Source organism: Scylla paramamosain, unplaced genomic scaffold, assembly GCF_035594125.1.
Source record: "Scylla paramamosain isolate STU-SP2022 unplaced genomic scaffold, ASM3559412v1 Contig40, whole genome shotgun sequence".
Taxonomy (NCBI): Eukaryota; Metazoa; Arthropoda; class Malacostraca; order Decapoda; family Portunidae; genus Scylla; species Scylla paramamosain.
The window spans coordinates 589,180-612,500 of NW_026973705.1; the positions used below are offsets into that span (position 1 = coordinate 589,180).

General features: G+C 44.3%; 2 protein-coding genes across 9 annotated transcripts; both read right to left on the reverse strand.

The window, feature by feature from the left end:
* Window positions 1-4,936: 4,936 nt before the first annotated feature.
* LOC135098006 (uncharacterized) lies at window positions 4,937-12,187 on the reverse strand. Of its 8 annotated transcripts, XR_010266423.1 has the most exons (5): window positions 11,538-11,643; window positions 10,842-10,948; window positions 9,463-9,528; window positions 8,811-9,032; window positions 4,937-5,958 (listed from the first exon to the last, which is right to left on the reverse strand). XR_010266423.1 is itself a non-coding variant. In XM_064000188.1 (4 exons), exons 2-4 carry the CDS (start codon window positions 10,864-10,866, stop codon window positions 5,681-5,683), a joined length of 369 nt encoding a protein of 122 aa, XP_063856258.1. In that variant the 5' UTR covers window positions 10,867-10,948; window positions 12,060-12,187; the 3' UTR covers window positions 4,937-5,680. The 8 variants fall into 8 exon arrangements, 2 of the variants coding, with proteins under 2 accessions (XP_063856258.1, XP_063856257.1); XR_010266421.1 differs by lacking the exons at window positions 10,842-10,948; window positions 11,538-11,643 and adding an exon at window positions 10,119-10,307; XM_064000188.1 differs by lacking the exons at window positions 8,811-9,032; window positions 11,538-11,643 and adding an exon at window positions 12,060-12,187.
* Window positions 12,188-14,313: 2,126 nt separating this feature from the next.
* On the reverse strand, window positions 14,314-18,493 carry LOC135098013 (keratin-associated protein 10-4-like). The gene is made up of 5 exons (XM_064000195.1): window positions 18,460-18,493; window positions 17,358-17,506; window positions 16,926-17,268; window positions 16,106-16,254; window positions 14,314-14,364 (listed from the first exon to the last, which is right to left on the reverse strand). The coding sequence occupies exons 1-5, from the start codon at window positions 18,491-18,493 to the stop codon at window positions 14,314-14,316; spliced, it is 726 nt and encodes a 241-aa protein (XP_063856265.1).
* Window positions 18,494-23,321: the final 4,828 nt, after the last annotated feature.

Sequence of the window (23,321 nt, forward strand, 5' to 3'; positions counted from 1 at the left end):
TTATAAAATATTCCTTTAAAGTTCAAAAGGATAGTTTCCAAGAGAAGGCGCTAATAAACGTCTTCCTCAATCTTGGAAACGACGAAAGCTTCCTGAAGAGGAGAGCAGGCACCCTATCTGGCAGCTACTGCTGTAACATTATCTTTACATGCATCAGGGTACTTGAGTATTTGAAGTATCAGTATGAAGAGCTACCTCGAGCCCAAGAGGCAGATTATGCTTTGAAAAATCTCCTCAAGAGGTACCAAAAGGTCGAGAAGAAAGAGAGAGCAGCGTCTCGAGAGAGGAAAGCTGGGAATGTGCTGTCCTCCGACGAGATCAAAAACATCTCAAGATCTTCCTCTGTAAAAGTGGTTCTTCAGAACGCTGCCAACTCCCTTGAGGATGAGAGCCTCCGTCCCATAACAGTTTCAAGCTTTATTAAGCTGAGGGACGCTCTCATAACCAGTTTTCTTGTTCCATCTCTGAGAAGAGCTCAAGAATTTACCGAGTTCACAGTACAAGAGTGTAATGAACGGTCTCATACAGAAGAAGAGACCTTCAGAAAAATAAAAGTACACAAAACAATGAGTTATGGCGCCGCCGACATTGTACTAAAATAATGTCGAGGAGAAGGCGCTTAAGGCCTACATGCTGTATGCAAGGCCTATAATAACTACTTGTCAGTTGGATTCTTGCCCAGTATTTATCCCCTCCAGCACTTCCAGAGGTCGGAACTACTGCTGCGGGAAAATGCACATTTCAAATATCACCTCCATTCTCCGGAAGCTCTGCCTGAAGGCGGGAGTAGTTTCCAGGAGTGTGAATACAAGGATGCTGAGGAGATCTACTCCTCTGCTTAGAAGATCAATAAAGATCCTGCTTTCAGGCAGGAATTCTCAACTAGCAGGTCACAGTTATGAGACTGCTAGACGGTATTACGCCATATACGACACAAGAGACCAAGCTCGAAATGATGTCAGCAAGCTTGAGGAGTATAGGGAGTAAGTAACTGCCTATTTCCCTCTGATATATTGAGTGCATATGTATCTGAATATTGAATACACACGTCTCTGATCTTTATCAATGAACTAACTCATTTACCATTCCCATCAGAAGTGGAATCCCTATAACCCCATTCTCCCAAGAGGCGGAGGCGGAGACGGAGACAGAGTTAGAGATGGCTGCTGATGAGGAGGGAATAATGCCTGAATTAACAGATGAACAGTAAGTATTTACCTTACCGTCATCTATGATATGACCCTTGATCACTTTACATGCTGGATCTTGATAATTATTATCTTCTCTTCCACAGGATGGAAGAAGGGAATCGGGATGAGGCTGCTGCACCAGAAAGGTCTCTGGAAGTCGACTCGTCTGAGGCGATGGAGGAAACTTTCGTGGCTCCTCTCCCACCCCCTGCAATAAGGCAAGTAATGTGGCTGCTATTATTTATGCACGTCTCACATCTCACACGTTTGCCCTGTATTTTACTAACCTCTTGCTCTGTCTTTTGTTAACAGGACGGAAGCAGTTCAAGCTTCACCCACGAAAAGTTTGGTGTCCTCGGTAAGCTCACGGCCAGTGACTTACCCTTCAGATATTTCCTTCCTCGAGGAGAGCGAGGAGGAGGAGGAGGATGCCTTGCCTCCTAATCAATTTTATGACATGATTGTCTCCGAGCAGAAAGCTCAATCAGCCAAGACAGGCTTAAAAACTTTCCGCTGGGAAGTGCTGCGGAGCCAGCTGGCTTTGAAACATCCATATTTTCAGAGTCACTCAAAATAAGAGATCCGCAGCCGCTATAAGTATATAAAGTCCCACCTAAAGAAGGCAAAGTAAAAGACTCTTCCCATCAAGAACGGAGTTATAATAGAGCTACTGGCGAAGGTACTCCGAGATCAAAAACCTAATGAGTGTGAGAGGGAATCGCAAGGTCACTTGGAAGACCCTCTATGTGAAAAACAAGGCATCAGATTTGGTCACGCACCCCGATGGCTAAATCTTCCTTTAATGCCTCGTTTTAATTTCAATAATCGAGCCTCGCTCGATTTTTTTCTATGTAGCGAATGAACCAGTGACATAACTGCCCTATGTATGCAGAATCTCATTGAAATCGCTCGGATAATTACTGAGATAGAGTACATAAACCACTAAAATAGCTGTATTATATAGGCAAAATATCATTGAAAATATTCCTCTTCTTGTAATACAGCATTCTATAGGCAAAGTGTCATTGAAAATCTTCCATTTTTCGCCTTTTTCTTCTCCATATTTTTCTTAAACTTCCTCTTCTTCCTTCTTTTTCCTCTTCGTTAAGTAGCAAAATGACAAAATTCAAGTGCGGGTACTTCAAGACTGGTCCGTCGGACTTGATGGGATAGGTGTCGGTCTTGATGATTTACCTTTTTTTAAAATTTTGGTAACATCCTGAAATAATTTTTTGAACAAATTTGTCAAATTTCACTTTCGGTCAAAATGCGCAAGACTTGATTTTTCTCAAAAATAAAAAATGCTACCTAACATGGGGTAAAATTTTTGTCAATTCAAGACTGACGTTCCTGAACTGAAAAAAAAAAAAAAAAAGCGCGTAAGTGAAAGTGCTTATCAAGACCGAGTACGTACTCAGTGTTAGGTGTTCCTGTCCCAGCTGCTGCCACCTCAACCCTGGAGAGACCTGACATGACCTGAACCAGCTGAGCGTTACAGTATGACGATAGGAGATTGTCACGCACCTGTCGACTGTGAACGTGACAAATGAGGGACAGTAACAGCCAACACGGAGTACTAATAAAACTGAATTCATTATACTTTCATTTTCACCTTCCCTCGCCCCCACCCAGCTCTTGCAGATACATCAAGCCCCCCCCCCAACACAACCACCGCCACCAAGAACACACCATTATCCACTGGCAAACAGAATAATCACAAAACAACACTGACCTTACCTGGGCGGCGGACGGAGGTAGAGAAGGCGACGCAGCTAGAGTCAGGCGTTAGTCCACATCTGCTGAAGCTTCGGAACTTTCTCGCTATCTCGAACGCTTCAATGCCTTGTTTTTTTTTTGTTTTTTTTTCATATCAGAGGGACACCGGGCTGAGGCAACAAAAGGGAAGAAAAGAAAATACCTCCACTACTTTTAACAAACCCGCGCTAAAGTTATTTGGTTTTCCAAGGATGTTTTCGTGGCTTTAGTGATTGAAATTATAATTAGTGAGGTGACGAGTTTTGCAAGGGTATTTTCATGGTTTAGTGACAATTTCCTTTGATTTACTGGAAGTTATCGTGGTTTTACGAATGTTCTAGCAGGGTATAGTACAAACTGTTAAGGATTTACAAGTGTGTTTCCTTGGGTGATAGTTTTACAGCCTGTAGTAAAAGTCAACGAAGTGATAATGGCACTATCATGACTCAGTGATGGTTTGGTGAGGATCCTGCGTCATTAATGAGAACACCCATGAGAACCTGACCAATCACCTCTGTGGCATTTGTTAACAGTCCTGGTGAAAGAACAGAGAGCTTAACAATACGAACAAGATACAAATGGAGAACACAAACCAGAATACATCAACAATTACAAGCAGATTCATTTAACGAGGTAGTTAGAGGAAATATTTTATCCGCATGGCAAAGACTAACTATCTTTGCCCTTATTTTGAGATGAAGTGCTTAAGAACACAAGAATACAAACAAGATACAAATGAAGGATGCAGACCAGAATACATCAACCATTACAAGCAGTTTAATACAACGAGGTTGTTAAGGAAAATATTCATCCACACGGTAGAGACAAACGAACCAGGTTGTTAGCGCCGAGTCATTAGGTAGTTTTGAGATTATACGAATTTATGGACAGGGGTGATGGGTGGAAATACGCAGGCATGTTTGAAATATGGACCACCGCGCATAGGCCTATTAGTTTCTTGCACCAGCCCTTATTTTTCTTACATTCTTACTTTAGCTCTTAATATTAAATCAATTATTCTTCCACTTCCCTACTCCACAATTAAAAATACGCATGACAAACAGTATAATTAGCATATTTAGGTCCTAAATATTGGTGATGGTGGTGGTGATAGTGGTGGTGACGAAAAACAGAATGGAGGATAGAATTAGAAAAGTCATTTAATCTCTCAAAACAGAGCTCACCTGTCACCTGGGGGCACTGATGTGATTCCAGGGATGCTGCAGGTGTGAGATGTAGATGTAGGTGTGGATGTGTAAGGCTTGGATGGTGTGAGAGATGAGGGATGCTGTGTGGAGGAGTGAAGGATGGGGGGATAGGCTGTGTGGAGTGAGAGATGAGGAGGGAAGCTGAGTGAAAGATGAGGGAAGAGGCTGACTGAGGGATAAGGAGGCAGGCTGTGTGGAGTGAAGGATGAGGGGGCAGGCTGTGTGGACTGAGAGATGAGGAGGGAAGCTGAGTGAAAGATGAGGGAAGAGGCTGAGTGAAGGATGAGGGGGAAGGCTGTGTGGAGTGAAGGATACTCTGTGGAGTGAAAGATGAGGGGGAATGCTGAGTGTGAAGACCTGGAGATGCTGTGAGTGGGTGAAGGAAGGCAAGATAAGAATGAATGCTGAATATCTGAGAATACCTGAAGTGTGTGTGTGTGTGAGTTTGAGTGTTATTTATATGTGGAGGAAGACACAAAAAAGAAAAACAGTCAACACGTGGAGATGCCGAGTGTGGAGTAACATAAGGATGTACAAAAGGGAAGCTGCAAGGAGCCATCAGGCTCCTTCACTGGGAAGGAAGGCATGGCAAGGACAAGCATCACAGAAAGAAACCACATCCACTGTCACAAAAACTGGAACTGACTCGTAAACTGTCCAACACAAAGAAAAAAAAAAGATAAACAAAATAACAATAAAAAATAAATAAATAAATAAAGTGACATCTTGACCCCAAAAGCTGATAAATACACTAATGAACACTGAAGGAGAGAGAGTTTACAGTCAGTTTGCATACATTTATTAAGACAACACAAGGAATGATGGTCCAGCTTAATCAAACCTTCCTACTGTCTTAACACCAATCTCTACACATACTTGTGGTGAAAATACACATCCTTATCTCCTGTAACATACATATCATTCTTAACACATTGTACCCACTACTACACAACCTACCTAATGCATCCTTCACACACTACCTTCCTTCCAAATCACTCTTAACCATCCTGACAGTGTACAGGATATCCTCAGCCTCTCCTACACATCCTTCACACACCAATCTGCCGCCCTACTGTACATATCCTTTGCCTCTCCCACACACTCATGTATTTCAAATTTCCTTTCTGGCAAATTCTACTCACAAAACTAATATATCTATACTTTTTGGAATGGTTGAGTTTTTTTTTTTATCATTAGTTTGAGCAATGGGGCCTGTTCTCTCTCTCTCTCTCTCTCTCTCTCTCTCTCTCTCTCTCTCTCTCTCTCTCTCTCTCAAGTACAACAGGAATGAGATGCAATCATACAAAAAACATTGGAATAATACCCTTAAAAATAACAAGAATCACATCTTAGTACTAATCTTCCAGTAGTGAACAAGATAGTAGCAGTAGTAAAAATAAAAGATGCTTGAATGAAGTACAAATCCCTCACACACACACACACACACACACACACACACACACACACACACACACACACACACACACACACACACACACACACACACACACATCTATCTATCCATCTCTACACCAACCGAGCTCTCCCACATATGGAGCAGCCCAGACAAAATACCACACACAAACCTAACCCACACACTTCACACTCTCCTCCCCCAAGCCACACCCCTGCCCCTGCCTCGGCCCTTGGCTGCCTGCCCTGGGCCTTCCCCTGGGCTGTGCTGGGTGCTGGAGTGGGTGCTGGAGTGGGTGCTGGGGGTGGGTGAAGGCTTGGGTGCAGACTTGGGTGCAGGTGTGGGTGTGGGTGTGTCCTCAGGTGCAGGTGTGGGCTCGTTCTGGGAGGAGCTGGGACAAAACACACAGGTGCATTAGACACACACAGGTGACAAGTGACAGGTGTGTGTGTGTGTGTGTGTGTGTGTGTGTGTGTGTGTGTGTGTGTGTGTGTGTGTGTGCGCACGCGCGCACGCACACGCACGCACGCACGCACGCACGCACACACACACACACACACACACACACACACACACACACACACACGAACCTCAACAAATACAGCAACTAATATTTTTAACTTTTGGGGTGAATATTCTCAGCAAATACAGTGACTAATATCTTGGGGTGGAAATCAAGAGTAAAAACTGCTATTTTCTTTTGCCATACAAGCAGAAGAGTTGTGGCAGGTCTTGGCCCACTCACACCCTGAACAGGACAAGGATGACAACAGGAAGTATAAACTGATTAACTGTGAAATTAATGTACCAAACCAAAAAATCTAACACATTACTTCTATATTTTTTTTTTTTTTGTTTACAATGGTATAATAAGAAAAAAAAAAAAAAAAAAAAAAAAATATATATATATATATACGAGGTGTGTCATTAAAGTTCCAGGACTGGTGCCACACCAGTTTTATTTCACATCCAGGCTACAAACTATAGGTTATCTCCTTCGAAGTAATCCCCCTGGCACCGCATGCACTTGTCCATCCTTCTCTGCCAGGCTTGCATGCACTGCTGGAAGGATTCTTGCGGGATGCTCCTCAGCTCCGTCGTCACGGCCTTTTTGATGTCGTCCGCATCATCAAAACGGGTCCCCTTCATGACCTCCTTGAGCTTGGGGAAGAGGAAGAAGTCGCACGGAGCGAGGTCAGGTGAGTAGGGCGGTTGCTCCAGCACGGCGATGTTCTTCTTGGCCAAGAACTCTCTGATGCTCAGGGCATTGTGAGCAGGCGCATTGTCGTGGTGAAGCAGCCACGAGTTGCCCTGCCACAACTCCCGCCTCTTCTCGCGCACTGCACGAAGCAGACGCCGCAGTACTTCTTTGTACACATGTTGGTTGACTGTCTGGCCCTGTGGCAAGAACTCGCAGTGGACGATGCCCCTCACATCGAAGAAAGCGATCAACATGACCTTGAAGCTGGACCTGGACTGCCTTGCTTTCTTCGGCCGTGGCGACGCCGGACTCTTCCATTGAAGGCTCTGGCGTTTGGTCTCCGGGTCGTACTCAAATACCCAGGACTCATCGCCGGTGATGACTCTCCTGAGCAAGTCTGGTTCAGTTTCCAGACGCTCGAGGATGTCCTGACACACCTGCATGCGTCGTCCCTTCTGGTCATCGTTCAGGAGTCTCGGCACCATCTTCGCACAGACTTTCCGCATGCCCAGATCTTCAGTGATAATCTTCCACACGCTGTTGTGGTTCATGCCAAGCTCATCTGCGATCTTTCGAACAGTCAACCGACGATCGTCACGCACCATCTGCTTGACACGCTCAACATTGGCCTCATTCCTGCTCGTTGAGGGTCTTCCACTCCTGGGGTCATCTTCCACGTCCTCCCGGCCCTCTTTGAACCTCTTGCACCACTCAAAAACACGTGAGCGTGACATTGTCTCATCCCCGTACACTTTTTGCAGCATACCCAGTGCTTCTGACGGCGTTTTCCCCAACTGCACCAAAAACTTCAAGTTTGTTCGCTGTTCAGCGCTCATTGTTAAACGACCTGCAACAGAGGACATGATTTTAAAAGCACGTAAGAAAAAGATTAGTGACTGTAGAGGGTTGGGAGCGCAGTTGTATACTCCAGAAGGATTACTTTGAAGGGGAAATATGGTGGTTTGTGGCTTGGGTTTGAAATTCATCTTTTAGGACATCAGTCCTGGAACTTTAATGACACACCTCGTATATATATATATATATATATATATATATATATATATATATATATATATATATATATATATATATATATATATATATATATATATATATATATATATATATATATATATATATATATATAAAAACACCACTCCTATATTATTTTTCACATTTATAATGATCTATAGAATGAAAAAAAAACTATTTATATTTTCTAGTTTACAATGACATAAAATTTAAAGAAACAATAATTTCTCCTCCATTTTCTAGGTTACACTGATACATCAACTCAAAACACATTATTTTTTTTCTCTACTTTACACAAATTAATCTAAACTAAACAACAATCCCTTTCTTTTACAGCTTTGTACTGCTTTACTTTCCAGTTCATTATAAATCTCTCTCTCTCTCTCTCTCTCTCTCTCTCTCTCTCTTCTAGCCTTTTTTCCATTCATATATAAACTCAAACCAAACTTATTTCTTCTGAACTAAAAAAAACTGCTATACGAGTATATCCCACCATTATATTCATCTCTTATATTCTTTCTAATTAACAAAGATACATCCCCCCAGCACACACACACACACACACACACACACACACACACACACACACACACACACACTAACCCCACTGTTCTATATATTCCAAAACACCACATTTCTTTTTTTTTTTTCATTTCACTTATTCATCTTTTATCATTTTATCGACAGATTAGCAACTCAATTTCACTTCCTCATTATCCTTCCTAGACAAAACATCCTTCACCACATCCAACTGGCATCCTATGACCCTCCTACCTGGCTCCTGTCTTGTCCTCAATTTCATTTCCTCATTATCCTTCCCAGACAAAACATCCTTCACCACATCTAACTGGCATCCTATGACCATCCTACCTGGCTCCTGTCTTGTCCTCAGGTGTTGCAGAAGTTAAATAATTGATATTCAAAATATCATCAGACTGATGATACAGTCTTATCCTCGGTTTCACACCACCAGCACCAGCACCAGCACCACCACCACCACTTGTCTTAACCTCCTTAGCTCCTATTTTCTTCTTAGCCAGCAATGTTTTCTTCATCTTGTACCCCAGTCCTGTTGGTCTACCCTGCCCCTGCCCCGGCCGCCCTGGTACAAAGCCCCCCACCACACCCCAGGAGTGTGCAGGGCCAATGTTAGGGTCGCGCCAGGGCAGTTAGCGTGGGGGCATCTGGGGGGTGGGTAGGATGCCGCAGCCAGACCCATAGTACTGGTCGTCCTGTTGGTAAAGTGTTGGAGTTAGTGTTGTTACTGCTACTACTACTGCTGCTACTCTTACTACTACTACTACTGCTACTGTTGCTGTTGTTGTTGATGCTATATTAGTTTGGTGCTTTTTGTTTTATATAGTGAATTGTTATGGTTCTACTTCTGTTATTATGAGCAGGGTGTTCCTAATACTACTACTACTGCTGATAGTGGTCCTGCCATTAAGTTTTATATATGGATTTAATCTTTCTTTTATACAGTTAAATAACATCCTGCTATCACTACTATTACCATTACTACTGTGACCAAGCCACCTCTACTACTGGTATTACTTCTACTATTACTACTACTACTAATAATACAACTAAATATTTTACTGCTATCTCTACTATGATCAAACTATCACTACTACTACTTCTACTAGTACTGCTGTTACTCACCCAGTCCATCCTCCTCTTCTGTCTGCCTTCCCAGTCCCTCTGTCTTGACCACTGTGCCTCTTCTTTCTGTGAGGAGACAGAGTTACAACCCACACACCCAAGGAACCTGACCCAGCCTATGCAAGACGACCTCCGTTAGCTGAGAGGAGAGGGAAAGAAGGAAACAGATGCACAAGAGGAAAGGAAACCAGAAACATTTAGGCTGATACAAAGATATGGTTTGAAAAGTAATAATGAACAGGATATATCGTGATGCAATGCTATTTTCATTTTGGCTTGTTGTTTGTTGAGAAAAACCAAGAAAACATTTAATTCTTCTTTAATTCTTCTTTAAAGTTGTGAAAATAAAAAAAAGAATAAAGAAATAAAGAAATAAAAATAAATAAAGAAATAAAGAAATAGACAAAATATCAATGAATTAAAAAAATATACCTTGATACTTAAATAAGATCATCAAACAGACCCACAATTACCATAACATCACCTACAAAGACCAAGCTTAACCCCCAACCTTTATGCAACACACTCCAAGGCACCAACACCCAACACACCACCACCTCCACACCCACACTGGTCAACACCCTAACACTGACTGCCCCCCCACAAACACACACTTACACAACACACTCTAGGCCACCCCACCCCTCCAGACTTACATTAGTCAGCACAGCGTTGAGAATATTAAGTGCCACTTCGGACTCCAGGTTATCCATATGCCATGATGTCCGGAGCAGCGGCCGTCCCCTGCAGCGCCCGGCCGGCCACCCTGCCAATCCCTGGCACCATCTCCCCCTCCCACGGCTTCGTCATCAGCCCCCTCCCCTGTGACCACCTCCCAACTGTTGCTCCTGTCACGTGAGTACTCCTGTGATGACCTGAAGAGGAGGAGGTTTTTAATGACTTGATAATAATAATAATAATAATAATAATAATAATTATAATAATAAATAAATAAAAGGTTTGGGAAGTTTTGAATCATTGAACATAAAGAAATTGTCTCCTGTTGTCTTTTATGAATTTTCTTTACTTTTTTGTCTTATTTTGTTGATTTTAAGCCTTTTTTTTCTTGCTGGTTATTTGATTTTTTTTTGGATAATGTTGAAATAGCACTAGTGTTTTTGATCTTTGCGTTAGGTTAACATTAATTCTGTTCATTAGTCTCAGTGCCGGTCAATTCATTCTGTAGGTAACAACTTGATAAGGCGTCACACTCTGCCCAGAAACAAGCAGTAAAAGTCTGGAAATTACCAGGCAAGCATTACCACCATATCCCCAAATTTCTCATTACTTTTCATCATATTTATTGAGTTTTTAAGTAATTATTCTACTTTCCTTTGCTGGTTATTTGATTTTTTTTTACATGACCACCTTAGCTGTACCTGCCGCCGCCGTAGGGGTCACCATACTGCCGGCCGTACCCCTCACTGACCCTGCGGCGTGACTCTCAGCCTAAGCACCCATCAAACTCATCCTGCCTCACTCACTCCTGCAAAGAAAATAAAGATAAAAAATAACAATAATCATCTTCCTGCCTTTTCTTTCCTTGCATCTAGAATTACTTAACCACTTGGGGAAGATGACTCTTAGCAAGGCGTTAAATAATGCGTCACGGCAGCAGGGAGGTGGGTGTGGTGGCGTGTGGGTGGTGTTGGTCTGAGCGTTGTGGGGTGGTGCTGGGAGTCCTTGCTGAATGGTGTTATGTATTCTTATTCACACTTATGTTTCTTTCCTTTTCGTTGTGACAGCCATATCAAGCTTAGGGTGTTCTGTGGGGACTTCCGAGGCATAAGGTAACTGTGTCCTGTCCTCTGGTGGTGAAATATACATCTGTGCTGTACATTAGTTCTTTAAATGTCCTTGCCTGTCACTCCAGTACTACGCCGCGCCCTTCAAGTCGCCTCCAACAATACAATAAATAACATACAATTAAACATTCCGGAACTGACGAAGGCACTGAAGGAACCTCTATAATTGGACTTTTCTCATATCCAAGGCATGTTACTTATATAATTTTCCACTAGCCTATAAGGTATAATTCATCTCTCACTTCACACATACTCAGGGACAGTAATTACCTTCTATTTGAGCTGTAATCGTGGAATTCTCCCACCCCCAGCAAGCAATGCCAACATCAACAATGGCTGCCAGTTCATATAACCGTCCTGCAATGGGTACTGTTTTCGTCTATATATTAAATCTCCCCTTTAAACTTAGAAATTTTCTTTTTTAGCCATTAAAAATTATGAATGCTATTAATAAGTAAAGAAATAATAAGTTTATGGCTATTTCAGGACTTTTTCCTTTGAGCCTAAATCATCTTTTTCTCTTACATATTCATCTAAGCGATACAAAATTCCAGTCCTTTTAATAATGACTCCATTTACTGGGCATAGATAATTTTTACAGCAGCGGGAAGAGGGGTGGCCAACTCGGACTATATAATAACAGAGCTGTCTGTGTAAGATGATGGAACGAGTAATATTGAACAGGCTTATATATAAGGTGGGCCATGTACTCTCTGGCAATGTATATGGCTTCCTAAAAGGTTATTCAACAAGTCATTGTTTTGTTGAGTGACTTATAAATAAGGATGCTACCTGCAGAGCTTTCGTTGATCTCAAGGGTGCCTTCGACAGGGCCAAACAAAGATGTTATTGTTGCGCCCACCCCTCACTCCGGGCGGGCGTGTTATCCACACGGGCACGGGTCGAGAAACTAGAGCAGCGGAGTCACACTGAACGCCGGGACAAGGCACACACACACACACACACGAGGCCAGGGCACAAGGGAAAAACACGGGCACTATTTCCTAAGTTTATTGACAAATCCTCTGCAAGTACACTGCTTTACAATTTCACAGGGGCACCACAAGTCTCCCAGGGCACGACAGGCACTCAACAGACAGGCACACGCTGGCTTCCTCTCCGGCCACGTGTCTCCGCTCTCTCTCTGTTCCCGCTTCTCCCAGTGCTGCCACCTCCCACAGCGCTGCCACCCGCACCAATACCCCTGGTGTAACATTATTATGAATTCATTTTCAAAGCTGTCAGAGGCAGATATTTAGGATGGAGCAGGGACTATTTGTACAATAGAACAGCACAGGTTTGGTTTCAAGGTGCAGTCTCCTCTGAGGAAGTCTTTGAGCTTGGAACACCACAGGGTGGAGTCCTTAGTCTAATGCTTTTCAACGTTTTAATGGACAAAATTGCGCGTTGTTCCTTCCCGCAGGGCACCCAGGTCCTCATCTATGCTGACGACATACTCCTCCAGTGCCCCACACCCAGGACTCTCCAGTCAGCTCTGTCACAACTAGCAGCATTGTGTGTTCAAATGGGACTTGTAATTAATGAATGTGAAACCAAATTTCAAGCAAAAGGGAAGGTCTCTCGACCGCCCACTGTAAATAATGTTCCCATCCCTGGAGTTCATACACACAAGTACCTGGGTGTACAGCTGAGTTTCAGGAAGTCACTCCACGCTGTACACTATGTTTCGAGACCTCTGTCTGCCACGGCTAGCGCCACTTCGGCTGTTAGCAAACAGGGGCCTGGGGACTGGCATTCCAGTTCTAAGGATGTTCTATATATCTGTCGTACGGTCCATCATTGACTACGCAGCTCCTATTTTAATACAGTTTAGTGCCACCCAGCTCCGTCCCCTGGAGATTGTTCAGAATGAAGCCATGAGAATAATTTTGGGATGCCCAAGGACTGCAAGGACTGAGGTCCTCAGAGCTGAACTGCACCTGCCGAGTATTATGTGTAGGATACAGGAAATTACTTGTCGTACTGTTGGTCGGATGCTATGCACGGGCTCCGACTCTCTGAAGGGATCACTGACCCCCTGTATCGTGATCCACGGACTCCTACAACTCCATACCTCAGGAAGATCTTGGGAGTTCTTACAAGTGTAGGTATAGCCGAGGCCAACCGTCACCGTGTCAGTGTTGATATTCACTCACTGCATCAGCCCAAGAGGGACTGTCCCCCTCATGTGCTGTAAGACATGTTCATGACTAAACTGTCCAAGTACCCCCACGTTCAGCCTAATCATGTTTATTGTGATGGTTCAGTCTATGGCAGCAGGTCCGGATGTGAGCTGTTCATCCGCGACTACATTTCTGCCAATCGCTACACTGACACTGAGGTTTCCAGGCGGCTCCCTGCACACATGTCCTCCTCTAGGGCAGAACTGCATGCTGTTCTGGAGGCGCTCCATATTGTGGCGCCTCTCCGTAAGGATGTATACTTCTTTGTTGACAGTCAGGCTGCACTGTATGCTCTCCAGTCTACCTCCCCCATGGACTGTGATCTAGTTAATAAATGTCTTGATCTCATCCACGCCTTAGAAGGTGCTGGTGCCACGGTCCATTTCACCTGGATACCCTCTTATGTGGGTATTCCGCTTAATGATAAGGCAGACCGCCTTGCTCAATGTGCTTTTCAGGACGACACACTGGACCCTGGAGCTGAGTACACTCTGGACTATATTAAGAGTAGCATTAAGGACTTTGTACATAGTAGCATTAGTGATCAGTTGTACATAGCAGCATTAGTGATTAGTTGGAGCTTTGTTGCCATAGGCAGTAGTCTTCTCTATGTACGTGTCTCCCAGAGCTGTGCCTACACCAATGGGAGACACACTGCATCACACGACAGGGTGGCAATGAGGATCAAATTAGGCTATAAATACTTTTGGAAAGTCAGTGCTTCTCCTGGTGAGTGCTGTGTGCTGTGTGCTGCACCAAGGGAACACACTCTGCGTCATTATGTCACGGAATGTCCTCTCATTGCTACATTTAGGCTGCAAGGTCAACATGACTTGTATAGCCTCATTGACCATTTCATAGACTCAGCCACTCTCAGGGAAATACTCAAGAAATATCCTACGTTTGCTCCCAGACTGTAGGATATTTATACAATAAGGTGTGCAATATCTGCATTTATTTATTTACTTATATTTTTGTAGTGTATACTATCTATTTTTATTTTTTTGATACTTTACCCTTATGTCTTTGCCCAAGGGGTGGGTGGCAAGGTCCGTCCTCCTCCTTTGTTGTATTTCATTATTAATGCAACAATAAATGTATCAATCAATCAATCAATCAGAAAGCAGGTGCACTTCCACCACTAATGCGCCGTTGTGATAGTGCACCTCTCTCTCTCTCTCTCTCTCTCTCTCTCTCTCTCTCCAAGGCCATAGATGATCGATTAGTCGGATTTTCAGTAGTGTTTTTCCTGTTATTGATGAAGAAGACGATAACGTGTCATTAGAATCATATAAAACATCCTTGAAAATTCGTGTAACTTCATCTGGAGCCTTTGGGAAGCAGGAGTGTTTCACAGTACCCCGCACCTCTCCCCCATCTCTCTCTCTCTCTCTCTCTCTCTCTGAAGGTAATTTTCCTTTTTTCTTTCCTCCATATGCCCCGTTACTATAATAAGCGAGACGGTAACCCACAGACAACTCCCCATTTATATGCGCAAAAGATAAACAAGATAGGATAAGTAATTCCCAGTACTGGATTATGTTGCATTTCACTACGAGAAGACTCATCATTAACCTCTACCTGGAAACACTTTCCGGAACTCTTACATGCCAGACCATAGACCCTCATAGCCACCCAAGCCTCAGTGTTAATATTGGCTTATACAGAATCAATTAGTACGTATGAAATGAGGGAGGGTGTGAGTGTGTGCATGGAAGTCTGGCAGCGGTGTGCGTGTCATACCGTGTTGTTATCTACGTGAGGGCCTCTGTGTGGTGGTTAGGAAGGCAGTTTTGTGTTGACCGTGTCCGGCCGAAGACGCAGAGGTGAGTGTTCTGACAAACATTATGGTGTACCTAGAGACTGACAGACACACTAGCAGGCAGAGAGATATAGACAGATTGACAGACAGACAATGACATACAGAGACAGACAGATTGACAGACAGACAATGACATACAGAGACAGACAGATTGACAGACAGACAATGACATACAGAGACAGACAGATTGACAGACAGACAATGACATACATATTGACAAACAAACAGGCTGACTGACAGACAAACGTATAGACTGACAGACAGAGACATACAGACAGACTGACAGACAGAGACATACAGACAAACTGACAGACAGAAATGTACAGATTGACAGGCAGAGACATACTGACAGACAAAAGAGACAGGCTGACAGACAGAAGCGTACAGACTGACAGACAGAAACGCACGCACTGACAGACAGAAACACACACACTGACAGACAGAAATCCACAGACTGACAGACAGACAAACCCACAGACTGACAGACAGAAACCCACAGACTGACAGACAGAAACCCACAGACTGACAGACAGAAACCCACAGACTGACAGACAGAAACGCACGCACTGACAGACAGAAACACACACACTGACAGACAGAAATCCACAGACTGACAGACAGACAAACCCACAGACTGACAGACAGAAACCCACAGACTGACAGACAGAAACCCACAGACTGACAGACAGAGACCCACAGACTGACAGACAGAGACCCACAGACTGACAGGCAGAGACCCACAGACTGACAGACAGAGACCCACAGACTGACAGACAGAGACCCACAGACTGACAGACAGAGACCCACAGACTGACAGACAGAGACCCACAGACTGACAGGCAGAGACCCACAGACTGACAGACAGAGACCCACAGACTGACAGACAGAGACATGCAGACTGGCAGAGACTTACAGACTGACAGGCAGAGACCCACAGACTGACAGGCAGAGACCCACAGACTGACAGACAGAGACCCACAGACTGACAGACAGAGACCCACAGACTGACAGACAGAGACCCACAGACTGACAGGCACAGACCCACAGACTGACAGGCAGAGACCCACAGACTGACAGACAGAGACATGCAGACTGACAGACAGAGACCCACAGACTGACAGACAAACTCACAGACTAACAGACAGAGACCCACAGACTGACAGACAGAGACCCACAGACTGACAGACAGAGACCCACAGACTGACAGACAGAGACCCACAGACTGACAGACAGAGACCCACAGACTGACAGGCACAGACCCACAGACTGACAGGCAGAGACCCACAGACTGACAGACAGAGACATGCAGACTGACAGACAGAGACCCACAGACTGACAGACAAACTCACAGACTAACAGACAGAGACCCACAGACTGACAGGCAGAGACCCACAGACTGACAGGCAGAGACCCACAGACTGACAGGCAGAGACCCACAGACTGACAGACAGAGACATGCAGACTGACAGACAGAGACCCACAGACTGACAGACAAACTCACAGACTAACAGACAGAGACCCACAGACTGACAGGCAGAGACCCACAGACTGACAGGCAGAGACCCACAGACTGACAGACAGAGACATGCAGACTGACAGACAGAGACCCACAGACTGACAGACAAACTCACAGACTAACAGACAGAGACCCACAGACTGACAGGCAGAGACCCACAGACTGACAGGCAGAGACCCACAGACTGACAGACAGAGACATGCAGACTGGCAGAGACTTACAGACTGACAGGCAGAGACCCACAGACTGACAGGCAGAGACCCACAGACTGACAGACAGAGACCCACAGACTGACAGACAGAGACATGCAGACTGGCAGAGACTTACAGACTGACAGGCAGAGACCCACAGACTGACAGGCAGAGACCCACAGACTGACAGGCAGAGACCCACAGACTGACAGACAGAGACCCACAGACTGACAGACAGAGACATGCAGACTGGCAGAGACTTACAGACTGACAGGCAGAGACCCACAGACTGACAGGCAGAGACCCACAGACTGACAGGTAGAGACCCACAGACTGACAGACAGAGACCCACAGACTGACAGACAGAAACCCACAGACTGACAGGCAGAGACCCACAGACTGACAGACAGAGACCCACAGACTGACAGACAGAGACATGCAGACTGGCAGAGACTTACAGACTGACAGGCAGAGACCCACAGACTGACAGACAGAGACCCACAGACTGACAGGCAGAGACCCACAGACTGACAGGCAGAGACCCACAGACTGACAGACAGAGACCCACAGACTGACAGACAGAGACCCACAGACTGACAGACAGAGACCCACAGACGAACAGACAGAGACCCACAGACTGACAGACAGAGACCCAGACTGACAGACAGAGACCCACAGACTGACAGACAGAGACCCACAGACTGACAGACAGACACCCACAGACTGACAGACAGAGACCCAGACTGACAGACAGAGACCCACAGACTGACAGACAGAGACCCACAGACTAACAGACAGAGACCCACAGACTGACAGACAGAGACCCACAGACTGACAGACAGAGACCCACAGACTAACAGACAGAGACCCACAGACTGACAGACAGACACCCACAGACTGACAGACAGAGACCCAGACTGACAGACAGAGACCCACAGACTGACAGACAGAGACCCACAGACTAACAGACAGAGACCCACAGACTGACAGACAGAGACCCACAGACTGACAGACAGAGACCCACAGACTAACAGACAGAGACCCACAGACTGACAGACAGAGACCCAGACTGACAGACAGAGACCTACAGACTGACAGACAGAGACCCACAGACTGACAGACAGAGACCCACAGACTGACAGACAGAGACCCAGACTGACAGACAGAGACCCACAGACTGACAGACAGAGACCCACAGACTAACAGACAGAGACCCACAGACTGACAGACAGAGACCCAGACTGACAGACAGAGACCCACAGACTGACAGACAGAGACCCACAGACTGACAGACAGAGACCCACAGACTGACAGGCACAGACCCACAGACTGACAGACAGATATCCACAGACTGACAGACAGAGACCCACAGACTGACAGACAGAGACCCACAGACTGACAGACAGAGACCCACAGAGTAACAGACAGAGACCCACAGACTGACAGGCAGAGACCCACAGACTGACAGACAGAGACCCACAGACTGACAGACAGAGACCCAGACTGACAGACATCCTTGAGGTTCTATTGCTCCTCCCACCCTCCCTGTTCCCACCAGTCACGTAAATGAGCTACCCCATGCCCCACCCTCTATCCAAAATAAGGAAGTCTCATTGGCAGAGCATTACATCATAGTTCCCCCCCTTATGGTCCTTCTTTTATCTTCCATATCCCTCTATTCTTCTCTTCATCCTATACCCCCTCCATCAGGAAGGGGAGACTAAAAGGTGGGGGATACAGTTCCCCTATTCCCTCGTTCATTCCTTGCCCTCATACCCTCCTCTCTCTCTCTCTCTCTCTCTCTCTCTCTGTGTGTGTGTGTGTGTGTGTGTGTGTGTGTGTGTATACACTCTCCCTGTGTGTGTGTGTGTTATATCGTTAACTAGAGAGAATTTAGTGTTGGAGTGCTAATTCACCTGAGATACCAATTGGACTTACTTAACAAGGTAAAGAAGAAGTAATCCATCTTCTTCAATCAGAACACAACAAAACAGGGGCCATTCTTTCCGATATCAAAGGCTGGACTGGGCAAGTTCCGAAGCTTCGTGTTTGCGGCATTAAAGTTAGACCTTTGAGAGTCTGGCGGTGCTCTGTTGAACTTCACCATCCTATGTGTGTGTGTGTGTGTGAGTGTGTGTGTGTGTTAATGGTAGCTGGGTGGTAAAGTGTTTGACTGTCTTAAGAGAGGCCTTGTGTTCGAGTCATTTAATACCGAAAGTTGTGTGTGTATGTATGTGTGTGTGTGTGTGTGTGTGTGTCGTGACAGAGACATTACACAATTTCTCTATACATTTACTAGAAAAAAAAAAAAAACATTTCATTAGATTTTGATTCTTTGGACGCTGACAATGGATTTAAAAATGCATAGAAACAAAAAAAATCAGTCAGCAATGAAAACTCAGTGTTTCCTTCACCACTACCACCACAACCACCACCAAGATTGGGACTGGAGGTGGGAGGATCGAGGGGTGTATGTGACACAGCCTTACTCCATAGAGGTGAAGGCACAAGTATGTGGTAACCACCAGATATCTCGGATCGTCTCCCACACTGACCCACTCAACGTGACCCTGACTGATGATGCCATGTCTGCCCAGGTCTGCATGTGTGTGTGTGTGTGTGTGTGTGTGTGTGTGTGTGTGTATGTGTGTGTGTGTGTATTTACCTAGTGTTTACTTAGTTGTGGTTTACGGGAGGAGAGTAATCTCATAGTATCCTGTCTCTATATCTATCCAGTTTAGTCTTAAAAGCATGGACAGTTACGTCATTGACAACGTCTTCACTGAGATCATTCCATTTGTTCACACTTCTGTGAGGAAAACTATGCTTGTTGATGTCTCTTCTACAGTTAACTTTCTTCAACTTCTTACTGTGTCTCCTTGTAATCTGTGTGTCTAAATTTACTAAACATTGTTTGTCCACATTTTCCATACCATTTATCATTCTATAGATGTTTATTAAATCTCTTCTCTCTCTCATATTTTCAAGGGAAGGAATTTCCAACATTCTTAATCTCTCTTCATATGTCGACTTAACTCTGGAACCATCTTAGTGACTGCTCTTTGTACTCTTTCCAATTTTATAATATTCCTCTTTGTATGAGGAGACCACACCACTGCTGCATATTCCAAACTTGGTCTTATCATGGAAATCAACAACTTTTTTATCACTTCTTTATCCAAATATGAGAATGCCACTCTTACTCTTTTTAATAAATTCATCGTCTCTCCAGTAATTCTATCAATGTATCTGCCCGGAGTCAAATTTTCAGTAACTGTTACTCCTAAATCCATTTCTTTTAATTTCTTTAAGTTCACACCATCCATCCCATAATGATGTTGTATTCTTTTTTTACTCTTACCAAACTCCATTACTTTACATTTACTTTAAGTGAATTCCATTTGCCAAGATTTACTCCATCTATTTATCTTATTTAAATTGTCTTGCAGTACCATACAGTCATTTGCATTTTCTACCATTCTCATCAGCTTAGCATCATTTGCAAATACGTAAGTCCATATAGCTGTCTATCTCTTCATTTATGTCATTTACATATATCACAAACATTATTGGTCCCAACATTGATCCCTGTGGGACACCACTAGTTACTTTCAGCTAGGATGAATTCTGGTTTTGTATTACAGTTCTCATCTCTCTATCATCCAGATAATCCTTCATCCACTCCAGCAGTCATCCTCCAATTTTTCCATATTTTTAAATTTTTTTTTTATCTTCCATAGCAATCTTTGGTGTGGTACTTTGTCAAAAGCCCTCTTCAAGTCTAAGTAGACACCATCACTAGTCTGTCTCTCTTGTGCAATATCAACTGCCTTTGACTAAAAGGACAATAAGTTCATGGAGCATGATCTTCCCCGCCTAAATCCAAATTGACAATTTACCAAAACTTTATCTCTTTCCAAGTGTTCCATCAATCTTTCCTTTATTGTTCTTTCACATTCTTTTACTACACCACTAGTAAATGACACTGGTCTATAATTTGGTGGGTTTTCTTTATTTCCCCCCTTTGAATATTGGTGTAATATTTGCCCTCTTCCAATCTTTTGGTACCCTTCCCTGCAACAATGATGTCACCACCATACTGTGAATTTTATCAGCCAGTTGTTCTCTACATTCTTTCAATATCCAGTTTGATACTCCATCTGGACCAGATGCTTTATTTATTTCAAGGTCCTCAATCATCTTAAGTATTTCATCATAACTGACTGGGACTGTACTTAGCGTATTCCTCACCAAATTATCCCTTCCAGCATCAAACTCCCCTTCCACAGTAAATACTGATCTGTAACTTTTGCCCATAACCTCCGCCATGTCCTGTGCATCCTCATAGATTTTTCCTTCAGCTTTCAGTTTTGATACACCTCTCTTCTTGATCCTCCCATTAATATGTCTAAAGAACAGTTTGGGTTCATTTATTCACTTTTCTATTATATCTCTTTGATTGTATTTTCTCTCCATTCTTATTATTTCAATATACTTGTTTCTAGCATCAATATATTCCTTCCATCTGCTCTCAGTTTTCTTTTTTTTTCCACCTATTCCAACCATTTAACTTACAATTTCTAGCCTTTTTGCATTTGTAATTGAACTATTCCTTACCTTTTCTACATCTTTCTCCTCTAGGTTTCTCTACAGCAGTATTATATATCCTTATAAATTCATCCCATTTTTCCTGAACAACTTCTGCATGTTCAAAGTCTTTCCAGTTCACGATAACAAAGTACTTTCTTATTTTTTTTCTGTGTGTGTGTGTGTGTGTGTGTGTGTGTGTGTGTGTGTGTGTGTGTGTGTGTGTGTGTGTGTGTTTGTGTGTGTTGTAATTCCTTCCCTACGTCCATAAACCTTTTAGGTCTTGTTTTCTTTCTTCTGTCCATAAAAATAACATCAGCTGATCCAGCATTGCAACCTAACCCAACTGATGCCCTGACCTATTGCAGCATAACCTAACCTAACCCATGCACCAACCTAATCTCCTGTCCATGCCGCAGATGAGCCAGGACGGAGGGTTCAGCTGCGACCACGACTGGAGCATGCTGGTGTACTACAGGAGTGCCTAACGGCCCCACCTGTTGCGGGAGACCGGTGAACGCTCTGCCACTGGGATCATGAAGGATGACCTGCTCATGCTGAACCTCTTCCCAGAGGTGCCCACCAAAACCTACTCCAGCAGGAATGAGATTATCTTTGTCATCGACCGCTCAGGTGAGGTGGAGGCAGGTGGGACAGCTGGACAAGGTCAGTAGGACCCAAGAACTGATATGATGGGATGCTGGAAGGCTTGTCAGTGCAGGACTAAGCAGATATGATGCCTTTCATAGCTTTTTAGGCAGGCTGTGAGGGAGTTACTGGGGTTTTGAAGGATGTTTCCATGTTTCCAGTAATAGTTCAACAATAACTCCTTACTGTGACTCCTAAGCAGGATGTGAGGGAAGTTACTGGGATTTTCAAGGGTCCAACTCAGCAAGGTTGTACTAAGCTAACTTAAATTAACCCCAAAATTAGTTCGACTCAGTGAGTTTGTACTGTAGTTGTGCAGTGCTAACCTAACCTAAACTGACCTCACCAACAAGAAGCATGCATGGGCAAAAGATAGAGAGTGCCCGGGCAACACTTCTTCTGTTCCTGAAGAGTCTGCCTCTGGGTTTCCTCTTCAACATTGTCAGCTTCGGCTCATCCTTCTCAGTGCTCTTCAAGAAGTGAGTGGTCCAGACTGGGTTAGGTTAAGTGAGAGGTCATTCTTCCTCTTCCTCCTATATTTATCTTGTCTCATCTTTCTCATCTTCTATCTTTTAATTTACTTCCATTCCTCCTCCTCCTCCACCTCCTCCTCCTCATAGCTGCAAGCGCCGGGTTGTAAAAGTCTCACTCGTGACCAAGACTCTAGGCAAGCGTTTGGTCTTTGTGGAATTTTCAAGACCCTGTGGGAGCTAACTCCCAGTGTTGGAGGCATCTAACACAGCAGTATCTGATTTCCATGCATAAACTTTTCATTTGCTCAATTTATGGTCACATCTTTTCTGAAACTTCAAAAGCGCTCTGATTAATGAGTCATGCCTTCTCTTCTCAGTCAATGCGAAGCCTGTCGTGGCAGGTTTGCCCCTCAGTATTTCCGGAATTCTTCTGCCTGCAGGTTGTGTCACCTCCAGGGTGAGATAGAGAGACTCAACGAGAAATACGAGGAGAAGTGCAAGCAGTATGAGGACGTCGTGCAACAGCTTGAAGCACTAAAAGAGTTCGTTGTCTCTAATACAGGTTGCACCTCCACAGATGTTGTTCCTACCATCCCTGACAGACCTGCCTCCTCCACTCCAGGGGCTCCTGCCC